At 36.6% G+C, this 26,892-nt stretch overlaps 1 protein-coding gene and 1 long non-coding RNA gene across 3 annotated transcripts in view; both read right to left on the bottom strand.

Moving 5' to 3' along the window:
• Window positions 1-755: 755 nt before the first annotated feature.
• Window positions 756-26,892, bottom strand: part of Cyp40 (Cyclophilin 40) — a 164,921-nt gene continuing 138,784 nt past the window's right edge. The window contains exon 7 of one of the 2 annotated variants that reach the window (XM_067143310.2): window positions 756-2,004. In XM_067143310.2, the coding sequence (XP_066999411.2) occupies window positions 1,839-2,004 (166 nt within the window). In that variant the 3' untranslated portion in view covers window positions 756-1,838. The remainder of the gene's footprint in view (window positions 2,005-26,892) is intronic. The other variant, XM_067143308.2, reaches the window with a different exon arrangement.
• Window positions 16,975-18,755, bottom strand: LOC137499033 (uncharacterized). The gene is made up of 2 exons (XR_011017982.1): window positions 18,618-18,755; window positions 16,975-18,569 (listed from the first exon to the last, which is right to left on the bottom strand). It is a non-coding gene; the product is annotated as an uncharacterized lncRNA (long non-coding RNA).

Genomic DNA, 26,892 nt, shown 5'->3' with positions numbered 1-26,892 from the left:
ATAAAGAAGGATTATATGTACCATTGTACAGAGTAAGATGTTTCAAAGATTAAACATTTTAGCAGTAAATATTTTGTGAAAATTAATTCCTTTATATCACGGAACTCATAAAATGTGGGTCATCATTATTAACCCCTGAAGTATTCATGTTATTGACAGCGCACATGACTTTCTGCAGCTAGTTATTGTCAAATGAAATCATCGCAGTGTCTTCTTTTACACTGTTGTTCATCAGTAATAACAATGCTAAATGATAAAACCAAAAGTATATTACCGAATTATTACTTGATATAGTACATAGCTTTAAGTATTTATCTGAACAACTGCATTTACAATACATAGACATTTTCCCTAGCAGCAAGTTTATTTGGTCAGAAGCAATGCCCCCTGATGAAGAGTTCCTAGACTGCACATGCCCTCTTGCCCCTAAGAAGTTTGTGCCCACAGCTGTTTTTCCAAGTTCATGATACAGAAAAAAATGCATAAAGGGGCAGCATGATCAACAATGTACTATTTTTTTTTTTTTTCTATTTGCTTTACGTCGCACCGACACAGATAGGTCTTATGGCGACGATGGGATAGGAAAGGCCTAGGAGTTGGAAGGAAGCGGCCGTGGCCTTAATTAAGGTACAGCCCCAGCATTTGCCTGGTGTGAAAATGGGAAACCACGGAAAACCATATTCAGGGCTGCCGATAGTGGGATTCGAACCTACTATCTCCCGGATGCAAGCTCACAGCCGCGCGCCTCTACGCGCACGGCCAACTCGCCCGGTAATGTACTAATAAGGTTCTTGCAATTTTATTTTTATTTGGTAATGGTGCCTGGTCTTCTAAATTTAAAAGAATCAGTCCCAGAATACAAATCAACTTCCACATAGCTGACTATAAACAACAAAGAATTGTTATTACTTACCGTAACCAGCAAAATAGTCAACTGACAAAATCAAATTATCAAAGGAACCTTTCTATGAATGAAAAAAGCATTAAAAGGCATATACAGATCAAGAAAATGAAAAAAAATATGATGATGGAGAAGTGCATACTGGGATCAATCTTTAATTACCAATAAGTAAATACATATTATTAATTATTAATAGTACTAAGTTAGGCATAAACTAATGCAATCTGCAATGAAAGACACACCACACACTATACCCTCATACCCTCAGATAGTCTTCAGACTAACTTCTCCCTAATTTTCAGTCAGTTTTCAAACATTCTTTTACAAATCAGAAGAAAAAGCACTAAAAAACCCAGCCAGGTCAGTCTTAATTTCTCACAATACCTAATGCTTAAATACATATACAAATTAAAATTATAACTTAACAAAACTTACATATAATCAATTTGATTAACCCTCACAAATAATACTTCACTTATCTTACAACACAGCATGTTATAAACTCTCTCATCTCATTATCGTAATTTATAATTCCTACACATACTGTGTGCAGTTACCACTAGTTACTGCATTATAAGTCATAACTTCAATCCCACAAAAAATAAAATAATGGACAATACATAATTATCCTACAATCCTAAACAAAACAATGTAGGTATTTATCTAAACAAAACAATGTAAGTATTTATGTAACTTTACTGTCAAAAAAGCTCGGTCAAATGGCAATTCCTTGGTCCTGTTTCATATAGCTCAAATGGTAATACTCGACGCCGGCCCTGCGGTGTAGGGGTAACGAGCCTCCCTCTTATCCAGAGGCCCCGGGTTTGATTCCCAGCCAGGTCAGGGATTTTTACCTGTATCTGATGGCTGGTTCGAGGTCCACTCAGTCTGTGATTACAGTTGAGGGGCTATCTGACAGTGAGATGGCGGCCCTGGTCTAGAAAGCCAAGAATAACGGCTGAGAGGATTCATCGTGCTGACCATGACACCTCGTAATCTTCAGGCCTTCGGGCTGAGCAGCAGTCACTTTGTAGGCCATGGACCTTCGGGGCTGTTGCACCATGTGCTTTGGTTTGGTTTTGGTAATAGTTGACGGAAAGTGTCTGAAAATTTGAGAGTTTGACAAGTTGAAGAGTCAATACAATTACCAAGCAGCTATGCTAAACTGTTAGAAATATGCTTAATAATACTGTATGACTGATAGGTAACCATCTGGTCTGTATGTCACATATGTTGGTGGTATCTCTTAGCAAGACAGTTTTATGAATATAATTAGTGTCTCTGAAATCTCGTAACAGGTTATATATTGTGTGAGTGACATGGCAGAATGCTGTTAGAGCTATGTGCATGTGCTCCCAATTTTCGTTGATTAGCATGTGTAGTAAAGGAGTACGCCATTATAACAGTAGTGAATCTCAACTTTAAAAGTGTGTGTTGTTTGCTTCACGACATCACTCACTGCTTTGCAGTGGATTTTTGTAAATACAAACAAAGTTTTGTGATGGGAAAATACAACAGGAATGCAGCCAGCTGAGGAACAAGAACCGAGACGGAAGCGGGAGTTAAATGACCCTAGTGGACAGACAGGTAAGGGAAGTTCTACAGTCCAAAGACATTATCTTGGCTATCATTGGGGCAATAATCGAAAGTGTCACAAAGGCCGTGGCTGAGCAACTCAAGGCCACCCTATACTTCAATACTGAGGTTATTAGTGAACTTAACATGGATATTAAAAATAAGGAAATTGAACTGAAAGGATGAAATCAAATACAGTATGGATGCTCTGGAACAATACCTATGCAGGAAGTGTGCATGTGTTTGAAATTCTTGAATCAGCTTGTTTAAAGAAAAACTTGGCCTTGACATCACTGTGCAGGACACTAATAGGTCTCATCCTGTTGGCAGGTCAGCACCGGGAGTGAAGCGGCCTATCATTGTGAAATTTGTAAGATAAAAGCAGAGAGAGGAAGTCTTCTATAACAAGCGCAGGCTGACAGGCAATGGAATCTCAATCAGGAAGGACCTGACTGCGGCTCACACTGAAATACGCTGTAGATAGGTCTGGAGTGAAGAATGTCTGGACCACACAGGGACACACTGTTGTAAAAAGGAGGGAAACCAAGCACCTCATACAAACAATGGATGAGCTGAACTCTCTCAAGTAGACAAAGAATACCATAGCTTAGCATCCCACTCTGCGTCTGTATATTCTACTGTGAAATGGCTTTCTAGTTCTTTAACTGATTCTTCCAATGTGACTTCTCAATTTACGACAAATTCTCAATTTAGTAGTATAGCATTCACAAGTCCCACCCACACCTACAAGCTCTTCATCTTCTTATTTCTGAAATGCTCGCCGGCAGGTGCAGTTAAAGCATGCGAGTATAGCACCTTAGCAAAACCTTACTTAGGCTAATTTTTCAACTATATATTGGTGTAAATTTTATTAATATCCTCATTTGTTATTATTATCAATATAATTAACTAATTGACCAAAATATGGCTTCCGATTGAGATAGCTAAAAATAAAATTCAGGAAACTCAATCGTCAAAAATTGCCAGTGTTTCACCCAGAGTGCGGCATGGGCTCATCAGTTGGATACCGCACCTTTTCCAAGACACTGGCCGGCTAGCATGCCAGCAGCGACACCACTACAAGCCATACAGGTGATAAGCACAATGCAGTGCCAGCGTACTAGGGGAGAATTGCATCTCCACTTGCTATATTGCCCTCCGGGCTAGCATGACCAAAATATGGCTTCCAACTGAGGTAGCTAAAAATAAAATTCAGGAAACTCAATCGTCAGAAATTACCAGTCTTTCACCCAGAGTGCGGCATGGGCTCATCAGTTGGATATTGCACCTTTTCCAAGACACTGGCCGACTAGCACGCCAGTAGCGACACCACTGCAAGCCATACATGTGATAAGCACATACAGAATATATGTTAGCTGAGACCATAATTAACTGTCATACATTGAAGTACAACAGAAGCTGAATGACTGGAATGATATACTTAAGCAATTTGGCCTCAAGATAAGCAAGTCCAAAACAGCAGTGCTGTCTGTTACTTAACAGAACATCCCTACTAACATCACTCTAGATGGATCAAAGTTGGAACAAGTACATCAGTTCCATTATGTTGGCAGTGTAGAAACAACAGACAGCCGGCCATCTACCGAAATCACTAGTAGAGCACAGAATGGAGTACAGTTTTATCATCTTCTGAGAAAACGCGCAGGCCGCCTACGGACGTCAAATCAAAAGACCTGCATCTAGAGAGCCAAACTTGTCCTCTGACACTCCCGGCACTAAAAGCCATACACCATTTCATTTTTTTCCTTTGGGATAAACAGGTTCCATTAAGATCTAAATTAATACTCTACAGGAACTTCTTTGTACCAGTCATCAAATACAGTCTAGAAATATGCCTCCCTAACTAACAGAAATATCAGCAAACTACAAGCAGTGGAAATGAAGTTCTTAAGAACTATGATTCAGAAAACAAGGAGGGACAAAATAAGAAATGATGATATGCCATCTTGTCCAAATGAAAAATTCCCTTAGTGATATCTATGTTGAAGCCACGCTGAAACAGTTTGGTCATCTCAAAAGAATGAACCCATGGAGAACAGAGTGTGGTTTGAGAAGGAACTCGAAGGCAAAAGATCAAGAGGTTGGGCAAGGAGATGGATGGATCAGATTAGAAAGATCTAGCTGGACGAGGTCTGGATTTGCAGCAGGTTATAGAAGAAGACATCTACATGGACAGGACTAAATGGAGAACACTCATTCACTGCACCTAGGAAACTGGAACTGGTTCAAGATGATGAAAGTATTGATGGGAGTTGTCTATAAACCACTGAATATTACTAACATCACTGACAGTAAAGAGAAAAGAAATGGAGTGGGATTTGTAGTGAATCAGAATGTTGAACCAATAGTTGAAGCTGAGTATGTCAACCACACCCGGGCGACTGGAGTGGGACATTGATGATGATTGATGATAACTGACCTTGAATCAGACCTTCTCAAACTAGTACCAACCTACAAGCATATACTACTTCTTGATGACTTTATGTTGGAATGTGTTTATTTTCTCATTAAAAAAAATATATATCTTGTGTATTACAGTTGTAAGAAATCTATATCAAATTTACATGTTGGTTTCATGTGTATTATTCTTTGGAGTAATCGACAATAATTTTTTCCTGCATTCTTTCTTTTTTATACTGGTAACTGTGTGGACTGTAGATCTTGAGTGACCGAGCTCGATAGCTGCAGTCACTTAAATGCGGTCAGTATCCAGTATTCGGGAGATAGTGGGTTTGAACCCCACTGTCGGCAGCCCTGAAGATGGTTTTCCATGGTTTCCCATTTTCACACCAGGTAAATGCTGGGGCTGTACCTTAATTAAGGCCACGGCCACTTCCTTCCCAGTCCTAGCCCTTCCCTGTCCCATCGTCGCCATAAGACCTATTTGTGTTGGTGCGACATAAAGCCAATAGCGGGAGATCTTGAGTGACAATCATAATAATAAAATGTGTATAAAGAAGCTATGGTGTTATCATAATTTCAACCTGGAACTAGTATTACGTTGTAAAAATAAATAGATATCAACAGGTTATGGACCCAGAGTGCCACAGTGCTGTCCAGAGAATATAAGATGGAATGGAGTAACAAGAATTAGTGAATAAAGCGAGTTGTGACAATAATGACGGAAAAATGGCGGTAATGTGAACTGAGGAAGAAACACTAAACAGGAATGCGGCTAAACTTACAATGGAGAACTAATCTTCTTCGCCATTGATGGTGAAACAACATTGGTTGTTGAAAGACTTGTGGGAATTGGTTATAGGTTATGAGGGTGTGGCAGGTTGTCAATTGTCTCAGTCAGGAAGAAGACTATGAGCATAAAACAATGTGATCGCATTAGCAGTTATTTTCAGGTACATGGAAGGAAATTTTGAAAGTGATATTGCAGATAATGAATCAGTGAAAAAGGCTTGGGAGAAACTGGACGAGTTGTGCAATGATGGAGGGTTAGTGAATGGTACTATGAGTTTGAAACAACTAACTCATCTTGTGAAGCCCAAGGAAATAAATGTGCAAGAATACTTTACAAAAATAAATCAACTGTGGAGGAGAATTAATAAAGCTGGATAAGAGTTAATACATCAACAAGTTGCAGGAATGATAATTGGAAGCCTTACAGAGGAATATGCAGTTTGTAGACCTTCCTTGAAAGCTGACATGGTAAAACTGACAATCTTGAAGATGAAGGCAAGATAACTTACTGATGAAAGCAGAAAGAAACTTCAGGAAACTGGAATAAAGGCTCATGACACTGGAAAATGTGAGGAGGATGAAGCTCAAGCCATGGCAGTGCAACAGAAACAATATATCAAGAAAGAAGACATCGGACGAGGAAAACAATACAGTTGCTACAATTATGGTAAACAGGGACATGAGTCCAAATACTGTCACAGAATCCAAAAGTGCTTCAATTGCGCTAAGTTGGGACATTATTCTAAAAGTATGCCAAGCACTAAACAGTGACGAATCATCACAGGAGAGTAAATGTGTGATTGCCAGCGGAAAAGTAGTGAGCTTGGAAATTATACATGTAGTAGGATAAAGCAATGAGAAAATTAAAGATTGGCTATTCAATTCATGTGCATCCCATCATATGTATCCAACAAAGATGTTTATAGACATGTCAAGATATGTGACTGGGAATGTGGAAATAGGAGACAACATTACGCTGGATATTAGAGGTACAAAAATTAGATGTATGGCTTTTCAGGCATGTGCTCTATTAACTAGCATTTCGTCTTAGGTCTGACACTAGACTCAACAGAGTGGGATGTGTCAGACCCTACCCACAGATGCTGGGGTGTATGCAGGTGAACTTATCAGAAGCCTATTTAAGAGGCACAGCCTGATAACTGCATACGGAGGATAAAACTCCACAATGGAATTAATGTCCGCCTAGCAATTCCGAATGGAAATTTCCATTAGAGGTACAGGTAAGGTGAAAGTAAAAATGTCAACAGGATGGACAATCACATTTACAGATGTGTTGTATGCGCAAAACTTGGGTGCGAATTTAATATCTATTGGTAAGATAACCAGCAAAGGTTTTAAAGTAGGATTTTCAGGTGAGAAAGTAGCAATTGTGGATAAGAACAGAGAATGAAACATTGTTCATCGCAAACCGCAGGAATAATCTATATGTAGTACAAACACAGGGAAGAAATGATATTGTGGCTGTGATTGAGTGTGATCCAATGATAGAGCAAGAATGTAACAATAATGTAGCATTTAAATGTGTTGGGGAGGTTAGATTGTGGCATGAGAAATATGGACATATACTGTACATTCTGAAGCTCTGTGTAAGTTGCCCATGTTGAAACTGAAAAGAAGTAATGATATTAAAACTTGTTTTGTATGCATTCAGGGAAAACTAAGTAACAAAGGAGTACCTAAGATTTGTGAGTGTAAGGGAGCAAAACCACTTGAGAGAGAGAGAGAGAGAGAGAGAGAGAGAGAGAATGTGTGTAAAAAGTGTTGGAGGTGTCTCACAGGTATCAGGCAAGGGTAGAAAAGTTACATGGTGTAGGGATTAAAGTAATACAATCCAACAGTGGTACAGAGTACACCTGTAGCAGGTTTTAGGCAGAATTTCAAAAATTGGGTATTACTCATAGGAGGTCTGTACCGTACATTCCACAATAAAATAGATTAGTGGAGACAGAATAGAACGATGTTTGATCTGTTAGATGTCTATTGATCTAGTCTGAGTTATCAAAGAAATTTTGGGGAGAAGTGGTAATGACTGCAGTTAATTTAAGAAATAGTTGCTCATCCTTAATAAATTTTCAGATACCTTATGAACTGTGGTTCAATAGGAAGCTCGATGAGGAAGAAATAGATAGATTGAAAGTATTTGGATGTCAGGCACAGGCTGTGAGAGTAGACAGCAGGAAGTTAGATCCCAGAGCAGAGTCATGCGTTATGGTAGGATATGAGACAGGTACTAAAGATGGATATAGATTATGAAGTCTTGAAAGGAAAAAGTAATAGCGAGAAGAAGTGTGGTACTTGAAGAGCAAGTCCTTTAATTGGTATTGTAGAAAATATAAATATACTAAAGCCAATGATGAAACATAATTTGACATATTGTTCATTGAAGATCCAGAGATAAAAAGGGGACTGAATTAGATGGAGGGGAGGTCAGAGAGGAAACAATGGCTGCTGAGTCAACAATCGGAGAGGAACAACTAGAGGTTGAGTGTGTAGCAATACAAGAACCAGTGCAAAATCTGAGAAGGTCAATAAGACAGAGGAAAGGAAAGACTTGTGCAGACTATGAGGCACTGATGGAAGTTAGACATGGGAGTGTAGTGGAACATAGAACAGCTGAGGAGGCTATGTCAAATTCAGAGTCTCATAACTGGATATGGAAATAAATGGGATGAGAAAGAAGGATGTTTGGGAAATTGTAAAAAGACCAGATAATACCAAGGTAATTAATTCCAAGTGGGTATTTTCATTGAAATATAACTGTGAGGGTAATATTCAGAAATATAAGTACAGATTGGTTGCCCAAGGTTTTAAGAGACAGATGAACCTTAGTTACGAAGAGACATTTAGTCCTGTTATAAAGAGGAAAACAATGAGACTATTGATAGGCATTGCAGTATGAAAAGGTTGGACTGTAGAACATCTAGATGTAATGGGTCATGGCGCAATATTCCGCCGATACAAGGAAACAAATAATGAAAGAGACGAACAGTATCGTCTTTTGTATAACAGGACAAAGCAATTAATTCACAACAGCAAATTTAATCACATTAAAAATGTAATAAGAAGCACGTGACACTTGGAACCAACTTTGAGCTATAGGAGTTTATCCCGCAAGAGTTCTTTTACATGCCAGTAAATCTACCGACACGAGGCTGACGTATTTGAGCATCTTGAAATACCACCGGACTGAGCCAGGATCGAACCTGCCAAGTTGGGGTCAGAAAGCCAGCGCCTTAACCGTCTGAGCCACTCAGCCCGGCCTATAGGAGTTTGAAAACGTATGGAGCCTCATGTGTCAACTATCTCTCTTGATACACTAAACTCTCACTTCGTAACTAACCCAATAAAATAATTTTAACCTTAAAATCATATCCATCTAAATAAAGGAATCAGTGAGCCCACAGAAAACAAACATAATTTCTTGTTTCACCCTGTCAATGTAAATGATGTAAATCGTCTTTTGAATTCAGGTAAGTCACAAGCTAAAGGGGCAGATAGCATCCCAATAGGCTTTATACAAAACATTATTGGTGCTGTCCTACCAATCATTACCCACACTGTAAATTACTGTCTAACTGCAGGGATGTTTCTGAATACACAGAAGGATGCTTTAGAAACCCCAATATTAAAGCAAACCATAGCAAATACACCATCTGATTACTGACTTATTTGCATTCTTCCCCCCCCCCCCTCTCTCTCTCGAAAGAGCTGCTAGTAGAATTCTTAACCAGTCATTCTCTTTTTTACCCATTGCAATCTGGCTTCAGAAAGGGACACTGTACTATGACTGCCCTTCTTCAAGTAACAGATGACATAAGACTAACAAAGCATGTGACAATACTGACACTCCTTGACGTGCTTTTGACACAGTAAATATAGACATCCTATTATCCAACTCTGCTCTCTGCATATCGGCCTGATAGCCCTAAATTTTAAAAAATCATATCTCAAAAATCGTCACCAGTGCATAGTTGTAAACAATCAAAGATCATAATGGGCTGTAAAATCATCCAGTGTCCCTCAGAGTTCTGTTCTAGGGCCCCTATTGTTCGTCTTGCATATCAATGACATTTCGTCTACAGTTCAATATTGTAACTACCACTTACATGCTGATTATCTGCAGATATACAAACAATTTATATGAAAGAGTCCATCATATAATTCAGATATTGAAAGGCTGCCTATTCTAAATCCTCGTAAAACACGAAGTTCATAGGAAACTCTAAAGTATTACACGTAATAAGCAATATCAATTCTCCTCCAATCATCATCAATGACATTGCTGTACCATACCTTAAAAAACTAATCTTGGAATCTCCATCGATGAGAATATGACCTGAAATGAACATGTAACTAATGTATGTAGAGAGGTCATGCAATTCGGTATACCTTGAAACTTCACAAGAATGATTTTCCTCAAATCCTTAAATTAAAATTAATCCAAGCTCTCCTATTCCCAATTTTAGACTACTGTGATACGGTACTAGTCAATCTAAATGCTGAACAAGCTTCATGACTTCAACAAACACAAAACTCATGCATGCGGTATGCCTTCTGACTATGACATTATGCTCATGGTACACTATATTTCAAGATACTGGGATGCCTATGCATAAATGAACGAAGGAATTTTCACCTACTGACACTCGTTTGCGAACTGCTTTTAATGAACACGCCTTCTTACCTATGTTCTAATTTTCGTTTCCTTTCTTCATTCCATGAAATTAGTACCTGTTCTGGTTTCCCTACTTGAAATTCCACTAACTCAAATGAATTCCTACAATCATTCTTTTCTACTTACTGTATCGAAATTCTGGAATACACACCCAATGGACATTTGGCACGTTACTTCCTCTCATAAATTAAAATCTGCCTGCCCAAAGATTTTCCTGTGCACATATAATTCAGTCGTGTGAGTCATTGTGCATATGATCTGTGAATGGGTTTTCTTTTATCTATTATGCATTTCAGTCATTATTACTATTATTAATAGTAGTATTATCACTCTTATTGCCGTAGTGATTTGTAACCTGGTCTTAGCGTATCTGTTTATAGTATTTTTTTTTTTTTGTAGAATTACTATATATTACTTTTATGTTTACTTTTAAAAATCTTATTATTGTAAGTGGTTAAGTGTTAGAGAGGGCTGTGAATCCTAACTCTGCCACAAATGTAAGTCAGGTATAAATAAATAAAGTAAATGTTGTGGGAGAACGGATAACTATTTCAAAATTCTTAGAGGAATTTAGGAAGCATTTTGGCTTATCCATTAATGTAAAATGTGAAATTGTACTACTTGTTACTGAAAACGTCATACAAATTTTGGACCATCATTTTAGTCTTCGAACTGTAGCTTAGCTATAAACTGTACATTTTTACACTATTATTTAACGAACTTATAAGTGTACCCTGAGTCTTATTGGCTAAAATTAAAATCATTACTTGATCTTTTACAGTCTCTTTTATATCACAGTGATTGGAAGGATTCTATTGAAATAGAACTCAAAAGAATGAGAGTTATAGGTAAATAAAAAGACCAGGGTGAGTTTCCCGGAAAAGAATGAATTACAATTTCATTTTCATTGATTTCTTTTTCATGAAAAGTCAACAACTGAATACAGTACAAAAAACATGAGGCAATCTCCAACAATGAAAACACACAAACCCATGGCGCCTACACCCAATAGGGCTTTGACCTACCTAGATAACAGCTGTCCAGATAGCTGGTTGCAGATACAAGAGTGCCACATGGTGAGCATGATGGCATTCTCATCTGCATTGTTCAGATTTCTTGATTGAGTCTGCTGTCTCTTGTATCAGACAGCCCTCAGTTCATCTCACGAGACTGAATGGACCCAGTTCCAGCCATCACCTCAGAATTAATATTCCTAGACTGGTCAGGAAGTGAACCAGGGCATGCAGAAGAACGTGTTACCCTTACACCACCAGGCTGGCCAATCTTCAACATCCAAGAACGTATACTTTATAAAATGATCCTATTTAACCCACTGGCGCCGAGTCACGGAACCGTTCCATACTCCGCTACTATGGATGTGAGGCAGGACCACGGAAATGTTACGTGCTCATGCATTTCGATGCAATTTAACCGATTCCACAATAGATGGAGATAGTTGTGACTCCACATACGAGTAAGTGACATCTCGTTTCAAATTCTTTGGATACGTATATTAATAATCAATGATAATTTGGAGTCATTTGATATTTTCAAGTGGTTAGTCTTCGACTTTGACACAAGTGAACGAATATGGCAGCTCGTCGGCGGTTGAAAGGAAAATAGATCGAATCTTTGCTTGAAAGTGATGATAATTATAATTCTTTTAAAGTGAATAGTATCAGTTCTAGTTCTGATGGTGACAAATTGAATAGTGCCGTAAATGAAGAAGAGGAAAAGCAAAGAGAAGATAAATGTGACATACATGTGTCAAAAGACTGGATACAGGTGCAGGACGATAAAATAAAACATATTCCATATTCTGCAGTTCGTAGAGTAAATGCTAGTGTGTTAAGGAAGATAGGAAATAATCCTACTGTTACTGACGTATCAGAATTTCTAGGTGATAAGTTTTTTTTTACATGATCACCATAGAACCAACAACAATGCAAAGCGTTTATTGGGTGATCATAACAGAAGTAGACTGAAATCAGACACATTATGGAGTGATTGTACTTTACTTCATTGTATATCCTTATGGGACAAGTAAAGAAACAAAATGTCAGACCATACTGGAGTACAGTGAAATTTATTGAAACTCCAATTTTCAGTGCAACAATGAGTTATGAACAATTTTTCATAATCAGCAGGTTTCTTCATTTCCCTGAGGACAATTTCACTGAGCAGACTGATAAACTCCGTAAAATACGACCAGTGGTTAGCTATTTGGAAACAAAGTTCCTGAGAATTTATAATATGGGACGCGATGTGGCGGTAGATGGAAGACTAATCAAGTTCCATGGTCGCCATAGTTATGTCCAGGTTTAGAATCAAAATGTACAAGCTTTGTGAGAGTGAGACTGGCTACTGTTATGCCTTCAGAATATACACATGAAATGACAAGGTTCTAAATCCCCATCTCCCTGTCACTGAATCAGTAGTCTTAGATTTAGTACAGTCTATAATGCATGCAGGTCATGTAGTCTATATAGATGATTGGTATTAATCTCCACAACTGTGCAATAAACTGTTGGAAGTAGGTGTTTACATGCAGTGGGTACTATCAGGGTCAATAGGAAGAACATGCCAGTAGATTTCAAATCACTGCAACTTCAGAGAGGGGAAGCAGTTGCTCGAAGTTGCAAAAATATTCTGGTAGTGAAGTGGAGAGATCGTAGGGATGTCTGTGTTCTTTCCACTTTATATCATGTCAGAAGCATACATAAGTTTAAAATTAAATATAAGGAAAAAACATAAAACATAATATAAATACTTCGGTGACGAACAGCCACATTAAACTATGTGAGCCCAAAACCTTGCAACATCAAGTGCATTTGGCTTCGCTTTAACCAGGTCTTCTGTTGTGCAGCTGAATGGGCATGAACTACATTGCAACAAATGGGCTGTGGTCTGCTCTTCTCCATATACACACAAGGTACTGTCAACTTCAAAACCCCATTTCTTCTGGTCGACCCTGCACCGTGTAACACCAGAGCGCAGTCTATTCAGTGCTCTCCAATTCACCCAATCTGGAACATGGCCAGGAGGGAGTTCCTCTTTTGGGGCCATCCATTGACTGATACTCGTATGTTGACTCCTGGTGCGCCATTCTTGAATTCTTGCTTACTGCGCTGTTCCTGCAAGTGTTTTGGTTACTCTCAAGAAGCTTTTCCTAGTGCTGAGGAAGTCGTTGAAAAACTACTATCTATCATAGACTAGAATGGTGGAATGTTGGGAGTTGATAAGCAAGATCAGGTCCTCACTAGCTTCCCTGTAATGCGTTGGACAGTAAAATGTTACTGTAAGATTTTCTTTTATCTGTTAGGCAAGGCCCTGTTCAATTCCTATGTAGTTAGTGGTAAGAAGCTCCGCTTCACTGACTTCAGGACTAGTACTGTTGAGAGCATGCTCAACAACATCACATTTCCGGTTTGCAGAATTTCGAGGATACCGTCCCTTGTTAGCGATCCTACTAGGCTGCAGTCTAGGAACTGGGCTCATTTCCCAATGCCCATTCCACCCACTGCAACTAAACAGTTTCCCTCAAGAGCCTGCAAAGTGTGTTCCAAGCACAAGAAGAGGGCAGAAGTGAGATGGTTATGCAAAAAGTGCACAGTTCCGCTGCATTTGGAAAACTGTTTTGAAGCATACCTCACACGCCTGAACTATTAAAGAGACTGGAAAATATGCTTTAACATGAAATGTTCTGTATTTTATCATATTCATTTTCTTTTTATGTTTTGAAAGTTTGAAAGTTCCCTAATTATAATTTTTTCCACAGAAAGTTGATGAGAGATATTTCCTTTAAAATAATTCCTGCTCCATGGCATATTCATTGTGCCAACAATGTCTGCCTCAATGGGCTTAAATTAAACAAATCTAATGAACACTGCACTGGGAGAGATGTGGGACTCCAAAACATTTAGGTGATGACGTTCATAATATGTTGGAAGCCAAGGTTAATAGCTGTAGGCCTATAAGGAGAGTGGATAAGTTAATGGTACAGATGGTGATGACATTTGTGTTCTCAGTTATCTAATTCAACATCATCTCACAGCCAATTCCTCTCTCTACATCACAACTTATAAAATTTTCCATCAATGGATGCAGCATCTGCAACCTCGATGAGAGAGTGGAACATAACTGTCAGGTTTATGAAATGGCTGTTCTTTGTAATATTTTATGTGTCACACATCATTTTGCCATTGTATATGAAATGAAGAAGTATTAATCACAATCATTCACCACTGATCTGCATGTATTTCAATCATCCAGGTGGCAGATTTTCTGTCAGTTGTTAACAAAGTCTTTTCTTATATAATTTCAAAGAAGTTGGAAATTTATTGAACATCTTCCTTGGTAAATCATTCCAATCCCTAACTCCTCTTTCTATAAATTAATATTTGCCTCAATGGCTCTTGAATTCCAATTTTATCTTCATATTGTGATCTTTTCTACTTTTAAAAACACCACTCAACCTTATTTGTCTACTAAAGTCATTTCATGCCATTTCTCCACTGACACCTCTGAACATCCTGCTTATTACATGTCACGAGTCTCATTATGATAGCCGTATTGGAGTACAATCTTTACAATCTTTAAGTCTTTAAGTTTCGCTTAGGCTTTGTAAGCATCTTCAGCCATACTTAGCTAAGCGAAACATGTCCCATTTTAACATATATGTAATATTTGTATCTTAAACTTAAACATCCTGCTTAGTCGAGCAGCTCGTTTCCTTACTTCCAAGTGTTCCTAACCCAAAGTTTGTAACATTACTCATTTGTCAGAAATCACCTACAACCAATTGTGGTGCTTTCCTTGGATCTTTTCCAGTTCACCTATCAAGTAATCCTGGTGTGGGTCCCATACATTGGAACCATACTCTATCCAGATTAATAATGTTATTGATTTTACGTCCCGCTAACTACTTCAATGGTTTTCAGAGGATCTCACCTGAAACTTATTATACCCCCTCTCCTTTGCATATCCTTACTACAACCACCTCCACCTCTAAAGGTTTTCACATTCTTCAACAACAGCTTTAAAATCATCCCAGAAGTTGTTTACATTTTATTTACCATTTTCCACCGATCAGTATTACTTTTTAGAAACTCTCTCAATGCCTATCATATGAACCATGTGGTACTGCCTACTATTGCTACTTTTACAGCCTGCCTTTCTATCACATTTATTTTTAAATATGATTAAAACAGCTTTGTGATCATTTCAACCACCTATCACTTCAGTTTCTCTATAGAGCTATTCTGGTTTTACAAGCACCTAATTCAGATTATTCTTCCATCTAGTTGGTTCCATCACTTTCCGATTCAGCTGTCTTTCCCAGATTAACTTATTAACCAATTGTTGGGCATGCTTCCTGTCATTCACATCACCTTCCCAATTGACATTTCATAAATTGAGATGAACTGCTACAATCACATTCCTTTCTGTGTCATTTCTCACATAGCTGATTGATTATTTCATTAAATAATTCAGCATCAGCATTAACATTGTCACATACTGACAATGTTGTAGAACTGTTACAATTGTGAAGCTTGTCAGGTTACATAAAACAAGGCCCTGAATGAGGAAAGCATACTGGTTGAATTTTTCAAGTATTATATTATACACTATGCGTGGGGAACCTATGTGAAATAAAAGATAAATCAAACGAGCAATAAGAGAGCTAAATATAAATGCTTCTTTAAAAGAAGCAATCTCACACCTTCCTGCTCCCAAGAATAATTATTCATAAAAATAAGTATCCTGAAAAAAAAAAAAAAAAAAAAAAAAAAAAAAATTTGATTTAGATCATTCTATTGCCAGCAGCATCTAAGCTGTGAACAATTTAATGTTTGTATGCACCACAAGAAATTCTCTTGTCTACAAATATGATGAAATTCTGTTTTGAAAATCTGCATAAATAAGAATATGACTGCTACATTGTTCTTTACTGGTCTGGAAGGGAGACATGAAACATGTAAATACTATGCATGCTATATCTATGAGCAAGTATCAATTCTATAGTTTGAGTGATAATTCTCAAACTAGATAAATTGCTTTCGATCAAGGTAAGTGACAATATATTACTCTCCAGGTTTTTTGTTCTTCAAAACGATTATTCTTCTATTGCCTGCACAAGGCAATGTCTTGGAAAACACAAAATAAATCCTGAATCCAACAGGGAAATATGATGGTCTTTATAGAAAAATGTGAGGAGAAATAGCTGTGCCAGATGAAAAGAATCTGGCATTTGACATGACTTGACATGGAAAAATCAAGGAAAACTTTTTTCAGGTTGGTTGATGATGGGATTCAAAAGCCCACAATCCATCATGACGAGAACATGGATATACTAAGCACTTATTACTTAATTTCTTAAATTATATGGAAGAAAGAAAAATTACTTCAGATGGCAAGCCAATGCCATTGTAATTTTATAATATTTCATTTTAGGAACTATCGTCACTCACCCATAGCATAGATGTTGTGTTTAATCAAAACCAGGCTTTTTAATTCTTCACAGACCTTGATGGTAAAAACATGTTTAATACCATTGTATCATTTCAGAAAAAATTACCTAAATCAGTCATATGTCTAATCAAGGATTTATTTTTAAAAATGTAATTTTATACAGAACTTACTACTACCGTCCAATTTTACTTTAATGAACAATGGAATCTCTGGTTATTTGAATTCATCAAAAAAGCTTAATAACTATGATCAGCAAAAAATACTGTAGTACTATGATGAACAACCATCATAAATAATCTTGAACACAACTCAGAGAAAAAAACCTGTCTCTAGATATAAAAATACTAGATATGGACTGACAATGATGTTAAAAAACTTTACTGATGTTACCTACTTAGTTTTTAAAGAAAATATAATTATTTTATACCCATGTGAGCACAAATCTATATCCAAAAGGCAAGCAAAGTTCCTTTTATGGCTCTATCTGATATAATGGGTATTGCAATGCCATCAAGAAAAAGTGGTACGCATAAGGGAGTCTGCCAACTGGATGACAGCCCTAAATGCAGATTAATGGTGAATGATGATGAATTCCTACACTACCCCTTCAACAAGCTTTTCAGCTTTTATTAGAATAAACTGATCATGGATAAGAACTGAATGATTCAAAAAAATAAAATAACTAGCCATCTTTTTTTGAAACTATTTACAAAGTTTGAAAATTCACCCTTACATCTGAATGGCATTTATTTTGATAGATAACCTAGACTGAAATTAATTTTTGACAGAAGACAAGATAGAATATCAGGTGTCTAATCACAAATTAATTGGAAATAAGTGGAACATGCATAAATGGGGCCAAAAGTCAGTCTTATTCAATAAAATAAGAACAATAAACTGAATATACACTATAGGTGATAGACAGATGGGCTTTACTGGATGTAAGATTACTGAAGATGTGTGTTTTTTTTAAGGACAAAGGTAGGTGAATTCACTTCAGGCTATATCATCATTAAATCTTATCAAACCAGGAGATTGAACACACATACTTCCGGTCAGTATTTTACTATTGCAACACTGATGATCATACAATATATATCTGAACATAGTAAAGAGGAAATGGAGAAACTGTAGCAATGACATAAAAAGTAAGCGAACAAATGGTTAATGGGTTACATTTGAAGGTTCTTACTAAGGCCCTAGTGAAGAAGAAAAGAAGAGACATTGAACATTTCAAGGGAAACACAAACAATTTCCTGAATATGTGTGATGACAATATTACAAGACAAAGGGATTGTGTAACAGACAAGTATTAGGAGACATGGAAAAGTTTCCAACTCAAATATGGGGTAAAATAAAAAAAATAGAGGGATAGTGAACATACGATTTAGCAGATGATAAGCAAAAGGTGAGGAGAGTAAACATTTCTTCATCAAAAAGTTAAGAGGGTGGAAGTGAATCCCAAAACAAGTCTTAACAGCTGTACAAAGAATGAGGACATTTTAAACATTGTAAACAGTAAATTAATAATGTTATTCGCTTTACGTCCCACTAACTACTTTTACGGTTTTTGGAGACGCCAAGGTGCTGGAATTTAGTCAGGAGTATTTTTATGTGCCAGTAAATCTACCGACACGAGGCTGACGTATTTGAGCACCTTCAAATACCAGGATCGAACCTGCCAAGTTGGGGTCAGAAGGCCAGTGCCTCAACCTTTTTTTTTTTTTTTTTGCTAGGGGCTTTACGTCGCACCGACTCAACCGTTTGAGCCAATCAGCCTGGCAGCATTGTAAACAGTGAACTGTAAGTAGACGTAGAGGGCATTAATTTACATGTACATGAATTACCTATAGAATGAACCAAATAAACTAGATGGAACAGAATCAGAAAAAAAAAATAAAAAAATAAAAAAATTAGGGGATACAAAAACACATAAATCTCTAATGATATGCATTGTAAGATCAAGACAGATGGTTTGGCCATGTAAAAACAAATAGCATCAAACAGTCGAGTACGAATATCTCTGGAGGAGACCAAACCCAGGGGAACATGGTAATAGGTAAAGTAGAATGTGATAAGTAGAGGGACAGAGTGAACAAAGATTGGAGATGATCTACCTAGACCAACAGAGATGAAGTCTCTCACAAACCTATTCAGATGGTTCTAGGCATGATTGCAGCGACGCAGTGGATATGGTATTCATTATTTTGGATTTATGCTGTGTAACTCACTTCAATTGGACAATCTCTGAACTTTTTTAAAAAAGTCTGTTTTCCTCCTCAGAGATACAGTAAATTCAACTGATTCTATGGAATTCATTTCTACTAAGAAAAAGTCCTTAATTTAAAAAATAATGTTGTTCTTTCCCAAAAAAATTAATATAGGAACTACACAGACATTTTGATGAATAGTTTTCTAGAGCAGAGAGTCCACCCACAACATAACAGATTTTATTAAAGGTAAAAATCTTTATATTATATGTACTTATCTCTTTGAATCATTCAAAGATACTATTATTAAATATTGCGATAGCAAGTAAACAAAAAGTTGTAATATTTCAGCAAGGAAATGAAGAAGATAAGTACTGATACAGATAACCAGTAGAGTGAAATCAACAAAAACAAATATGTCAGTCCATCTCTAGTAATACTCATAAAAATTAAAAATAATAACATAAAACATGTAGCTACACTGGAAGCAGGCAATCAGATACATTTTCAGTCTACTATCATAGTTTCCTTGTATCAAGTACAGCACAGTCCTCACACTCAGGTACATTATTATCACTAGTTTTACATCATAGCTAATTAAATCTTTGACTTACAAAGGAAACAGTCTCATACAGTACCTCCTCTCATTAAACAGGGGAAGAAAAAGCACTACCACCATGAAAAATGTGCTACTAATTTACAAATTATGGAGTGAAGAGAGGAACTAGGAAGGCAGAAAGGAACATACAAAAAGGGATCAACACAATAACAGGATGGTGTAGGCAAAGACAGCAACAGAAACAAAAGATAAGGACAAATCTGAAAATACAAAAAGACAAACTTCAAATATAGTAGAATTTCAGTACCCCGGCCTTTTTGGGACCAGAGGGGTGCTGGATTACTGGGATTTTTAGGCAATAACTCTTCCATAAATGGGTCCACTGTAGCAGGATTTGCAGATAATTTTTCACCTGATATTGACAGAAAACACAAGTAAAATAATTTTTTCAACTTGTCCAGCCATCCGCCATCAGCATGTGAAGTCTTTTTTTCTAGTAATTTGTTTGTAGAAGAACTTAGCAAAGTTGATATAAACAAATTTAAACAAATTAATGAGCAGGTTATCCTCACCACATGACCACAGCAGTCATTAATAAACACAGGAAGTTCGGACAGGAGGTTGAATCCACTAACTTCCTGTAATTTTCTCTTCTTTATATTCCAGACTCTTGTGTAATGTGTCATATGCCACATATTGTTATTCCAGGTTATGTTATTTCATGTGTGATTTTCTTGTTTTGAGTTTTCTTTGTTATTGTGTAAGTTGCTTTACACAGATGGTTGTGGGTTCATCCCATTTGTAGGCTGTGACCATTTATGGTGTAGAATCAGAGATTTTGGGATATATTTCTGGTCTCATTTCCATGTGTTTTATGTTATGTGTGATTTTTGGAACCTGTATAATTTGGGCAAGGGTAAATCAGTGTTGACCTTTCTCTTCCCTACATAAAATGTCAGAAGCAAATGATCTAGGGACCAAAGAAATGATAACATTTATTCGATCACTCCACCCTGTGAAATAACGTACATAAGTTTCCAAATAATTGTAACAATCAAATTAAAGGAGTGTGAGATCCCTATGAGATGTTTTTCTTCTTTGTTAAATTTTTTGTCTTTAATTTCTGTGTCATGTTTCAATTTCTCTTACTTCGCCTTTACCTAGAATAAATATAATTTTACCAGATAAACAATAGTTTTCATTCGTAGATTATGTACCTTCCGATTCTGTCCATTACTTGTTTATTTAGTTAGAGTAGATTTCGAGGGCCTATTTGCATGATCCATCCCTGAGAGAGCTAGCCAGGTGTGTTAATGGCAAGCGGTAGGGTGCAATATATATATATAAAGTATTTTTACACACTTTTTGCACAGTATCATTATTGTCTATATGCCTCCTTTCTCAGACATTGCATCTCCATGCCTGGCTTTTGGTGTTTACAAGGTTTACAGCTCTCTAGGTGATTTAGCGTTGGCAGTGACAGCTCCAGCAGCAACATTTAATTTCCTAACAGCCATACAGGGGCCACTGAAAACATACGATGCTTGCAGAGGTTGGGCTGTGGTGCCAAACTTTTCAAAACTACCAGCCATATTCATCTGCCGCTGTGATATGAGTGAACGGCTACACAAGACAGCAGACTTTTAGAACACATGATATTAACCCTTAAATGCACGGCACTGCATATGTGTAAAGGAGAATTTATTTGCTTGTTATATTGGCTTTACGATTTTCCAAGTGTGCACTTACTTCTACCTTGCAGGCGAACTTGCTATGGGTCGGTAATGTATTAAAAATGAACAATCTTTTATTTGATAATTTTTCTTGCTAATCAGCTGGAGTGAAGTGTAATTTTAAACAGTAATGGTAAAACAAATAAAATATTGTTTACCTCAGAGAATTCAAGAGCAAGCTTATCCTTAAGATTGAAGTGTGGCAGAAGCTACAGCTTTGCATATACCTTGAAGCTATCCTGTTTTCATTTAAGTATTATAAACCTTTTGTGAAATAATATCTACTGGTTAAGATAGGTACTCTTTGTCCTTGTAACAGCCAGCAAGTGTTGTAGGAAGATGATGATGATGATGATGATGATGGTAACAACAACAACAACAACAACAACAACAACAACAACAACATTGAGTTTAATCTTGTTCTTGTTTCTTGTCTTTTATTTCTGTTTCCATGTGTCTTATCTTTTTATACGTATTTGTACATTCAGTTGTTCCCTCACCATTACACGTATACATATTTATATACATCACACCATAATTTAACCAACTGGAGCCTTCCCATTGCTTTTATATCATAAGGCAAGCAACAGCCATCCCGCATTTGAACACTGTATTTTTTATTCCTATCAACAGATGGAACTGCTATGTTAATTCCAATATGTATATCGAAGTCTGTGTATGTTCCTTCCTCAAAATCCCTTTGTGTTCAAATTTTAGTTTCTGAGAATGACTTATGAAGTGGTTGCAATGTGTTGTTTACATTGCTATATTTCTAGAAAATAGATCTCAGAGAATTAGAGTAGGTGAAGCTTTATCTGACCCTGTAATAATTAAGAGGGGAATTCCTCAAGGCAGTATTACCGGACCTTTATGTTTTCTTATACATATAAATGATATGAGTAAAGGAGTGGAATTGGAGGTAAGGCTTTTGGCGGATGATGTTATTCTGTATAGAGTAATAAATAATTTACAAGATTCTGAGCAACTCCAACGTGACCTCGATAATGTTGTGAGATGGACAGCAGGCAGTGGTATGTTGATGAATGGAGTTAAAAGTCAGGTTGTGAGTTTCACAAATAGAAAAAGTCCTCCCAGTTTTAATTACTGCGTTGATGGGGTGAAAGTTCCTGTTGGGGATCATTGTAAGTATCTAGGTGTTAATATAAGGAAAGATCTTCATTGGGGTAATCACATAAATGGGATTGTAAATAAAGTGTACAGATCTCTGCACATGGTTATGAGGGTGTTTAGGGGTTGTAGTAAGGATGTAAAGGAGAGGGCATATAAGTCTCTGGTAAGACCCCAACTAGAGTATGGTTCCAGTGTATGGGACCCTCACCAGGATTACGCGATTCAAGAATTGGAAAAAATCCAAAGAAAAGCAGCTCGATTTGTTCTGGGCAATTTCCGACAAAAGAGTAGCATTACAAAAATGTTGCAAAGTTTGGGTTGGGAAGAACTGAGAGAAAGAAGAAGAGCTGCTCGACTAAGTGGTATGCAAACTGTATATAGGATAATATTTTTTGTTTATTTCCACCTATTCAATACATTACAAGATGTTGGCATTTACTTTAAAACATTATTCAGATGAGACATGTTTCGCCTCCTACTGTGAGGCATCCTCAGTCATTATCAAAAACCTTATTATTTTACCAGGCATCTGGTTAAAGATATTCAAAAATGTGTTTGATGATTATAAGAGAGGTAAGATTTACGTTTGTTATAAACATGTTCATGAAGTAACTAAAAATCTAATATATTGATAAAAACATATGTAGTTCTTTGTTGAATAGGACTTGTTTGATTGTACTATAGTAAAAGAAGGTGGCTTGAAGCCGTAGTCATTAATAGATGTCTAATACATAGTGGAAGGCATAAAATATCAGTTCTATGAGAATATACATTACATTCAATTGATACTAAAAACTAGTGGACTCATAGGTAGTACATATAAAATGTTCAATGAAATAACTAAAGATCTAATAAAATGATAAACACATATGTAGTTCTTTGTTGATTAGGACGTCGTATGATTGTACGGCTTAAAGCCGTAGTCATATAATACATATATAATATATATATATATGTATCAGTTGATTGTATTATATATTCTCATTGAACTGATTTCATATGCCTTCCACTATTTATTAGACATCTATTAATGACCACGGCTTTAAGCCGTACAATCATACGACGTCCTAATCAACAAAGAACTACATATGTGTTTATCATTTTATTAGATCTTTAGTTATTTCATTGAACATTTTATATGTACTACCTATGAATCCACTAGTTTTTAGTATCAATTGAATGTAATGTATATTATCATAGAACTGATATTTTATGCCTTCCACTATGTATTAGACATCTATTAATGACTACGGCTTCAAGCCACCTTCTTTTACTATAGTACAATCAAACAAGTCCTATTCAACAAAGAACTACATATGTTTTTATCAATATATTAGATTTTTAGTTACTTCATGAACATGTTTATAACAAACGTAAATCTTACCTCTCTTATAATCATCAAACACATTTTTGAATATCTTTAACCAGATGCCTGGTAAAATAATAAGGTTTTTGATAATGACTGAGGATGCCTCACAGTAGGAGGCGAAACATGTCTCATCTGAATAATGTTTTAAAGTAAATGCCAACAACTTGTAATGTATTGAATAGGTGGAAATAAACAAAAAATATTATCCTATATACAGTTTATGAAACTTTCAATACGGACGAAAAATGATTTTCATCACTTGTAATAAGTGGTATGTTCCGAGCTGTCAGTGGAGAGATGGCGTGGAATGACATTAGTAGACGAAAAAGTTTGAGTGGCGTTTATAAAAGTAGGAAAGATCACAATATGAAGATAAAGTTGGAATTCAAGAGGACAAACTGGGGCAAATATTCATTTATAGGAAGGGGAGTTAGGGATTGGAATAACTTACCAAGGAGATGTTTAATAAATTTCCAATTTCTTTGAAATCATTTAGGAAAAGGCTAGGAAAACAACAGATAGGGAATCTGCCACCTGGGCGACTGCCCTAAATGCAGATCAGTATTGATTGATTGGATTTGATTTGAGAGCAGTAAACCTTGTAAACACTGAAAGCAATCAACTGCAAGACATGGAGATGCAATGTCTGAGAAAGGAGGCATACAGACAATAAGGATACTGTGCAAAAGCAAGTAGAGATACTTTATATATATATATTGCACCCTACCGCCTGCCCTTAATGCACCTGGCTAGCTCCTTCAGGGGTGGATCATCCAAATAGGTCCTCGAAATCTAATCTAAATAAACAAGTAATGGGCAGGATCGGAAGGTACATACTGTAATCTACGAATGAGAACTATGCTTTATCTGGAAAAAAATATATTATTCTAGCTAAAGGCAAAGAAAGAGGTGTTTTCAACTTGGGTGAATAGAATTTTGAGTGACAGTGATTATGGATGAAGAACCCAGTGATGTTTGATGAAAGTATGAGTAAAAACAGCAAGGAAGATGATGTATCTACTGTATGAACAAAGATGAACCATGTGACTGGACTTGGACTGATGATCCAAACAATGTGGTAAAACTAAACTTCATTGGTAAGTCAGAAATCAATTAGCTGATTTCCCGACAGATGTCTGAATTTCCTATAAAATTAGACTTTTTCAGTCAATTTTTGGGTAATGATTTCTGGGCACAAACAAATCTTCGCTTCACACAGTTCAGAACAAATTTGGAGGCAATCCACTCAGCTCCCAGTACAGTCTTCCATTTGAAGACCATCAACATCAGCTGAGGGGTCCATTGCATTTTCAAGCCAAATTATCGGCACATTTCTTTGAAAAAATACTGGGAAATTCAAAAGCTATGCCAACCTGAAAATGTAAAGTTTGTACAGTCAAGGGGAAAAGATCAGAGATTAAGAAGTGCAAGGTACTATTACATTTAAAATAGTTTTTTGAAGCATACCACATAGAGAGGACAAATGGGAGAAAACAGGTATTCTGATGTGGACAAACTGTAAAAGTTGATCTTTTTAGTGCTTTGCTACATACAAATCCTAACATAACAGTGAATTAATAGTTATACCAGTTCTGTGGGCTAAAGATACTATCAGTTATTTTAGAAAGGAATTGAAAAAATATTCAGCCCAGCAGACTCAATTGTTCTAAAAATACTATTTCTTAGCAGTATTACGGTTCACCACCATGATAAAACTATTCATACACAATCCCTAGGATAATTAAGTAAATTAGTATCAATAACTGAGAAAACAATTCAGTAATAGTATCTGCCTTCCAATAATATATTATAAAAATCAGACATCAATAACATGGGCATGAAAAATAATAGGCCTTACACACAGTCCTAATTTTAATAAATATTTTCTTATATAATAAAGGGTTGCTGGACATGAAATGGCTAATTTTAAAGAACAAATGTTTGAATCACTATGAGACTACACAGAAGGTGAGGCCAATAACATGTCATTTATATGCCAGTACAGTACTACCTAGTAATATTCATTGTTCTGCTTACAGTACAGAGAGTATCATAAAAGTATGGCCAACTGCATTGGATTTTCATTCATAAAACCAAACTGCAGCAGGGTACAAGTAAAGCAATTTGAACTCAAATATTCCACTGGCATTTGGTTAGGGTACAGACTATGAGTACACAATATACCACTGCTTTTAGAATTAAAATAGGGAGAGAAGTCTAGAGTACAAGATATAATTTAATCACTCTTCGAAAAGTAATAACAAAAATTTAATACCGGTAGTTCTTACAGAACTGACAGATTGCAAAGTACAGTACATGATTATGACAGTGAATGGTATATCTACAGTTCTACTAAATCCTCACACTTCGAAGCTTTGGCAATAGAAAAATGGTCAGCATATGGCTACTTGAAGAGTTCAGAAACACCGGACGAGCTGGCCATGTGGTTAGGAGCGTGCATCCAGGAGATAGTGAGTTTGAACACACTATCGGCTGCCCTGCAGATGCTTTTCTGTGGTTTCCCATTTTCACACTAGGCTGTACCTCAATTGAGGCCATGGCCGCTTCCTTTCCACTCCTAGGCCTTTCGTATCCCATCGCCGCCATAAGACTTATCTGTGTCAGTACGACGTAAGAAAAATGTACAGCAAATTGTTAAAAAAATTCAGACAAAAATATTAATTATAGGCAAGAATGGCATTTCTTGCAAGAAACAATTAGTAAGAGATGCTAAATCAATTTGTAAAACACAGTATTGTAAAAAAATGGCTCTAAGACTCGGTAAATCGTAAATCTAGAACACTACCTCTATATCATGCAGTAATCCTTGTTTTGTAGATATGCTGGCAGTACAACTCATTCATTGCTCCAGTATAGTGAAAAAATCAGCTTAAGGTAGTTCAGTGAAAGTATATTAAACAGTCCACATTATTGAATAAACTTCATGATGATGAATTCACCTAAGTTGGCACCCAAATACTCTACAGGCTGGGATATAAAAACCTTGATTGTCTGAAACTTCCAACTTTTCCAT

The sequence above is a fragment of the Anabrus simplex genome, chromosome 3 (assembly GCF_040414725.1).
Source record: "Anabrus simplex isolate iqAnaSimp1 chromosome 3, ASM4041472v1, whole genome shotgun sequence".
Taxonomy (NCBI): domain Eukaryota; kingdom Metazoa; phylum Arthropoda; class Insecta; order Orthoptera; family Tettigoniidae; genus Anabrus; species Anabrus simplex.
The sequence above is the reverse complement of the archived record's forward strand: the minus strand, read 5'-3'. Positions and strand labels throughout refer to the sequence as shown.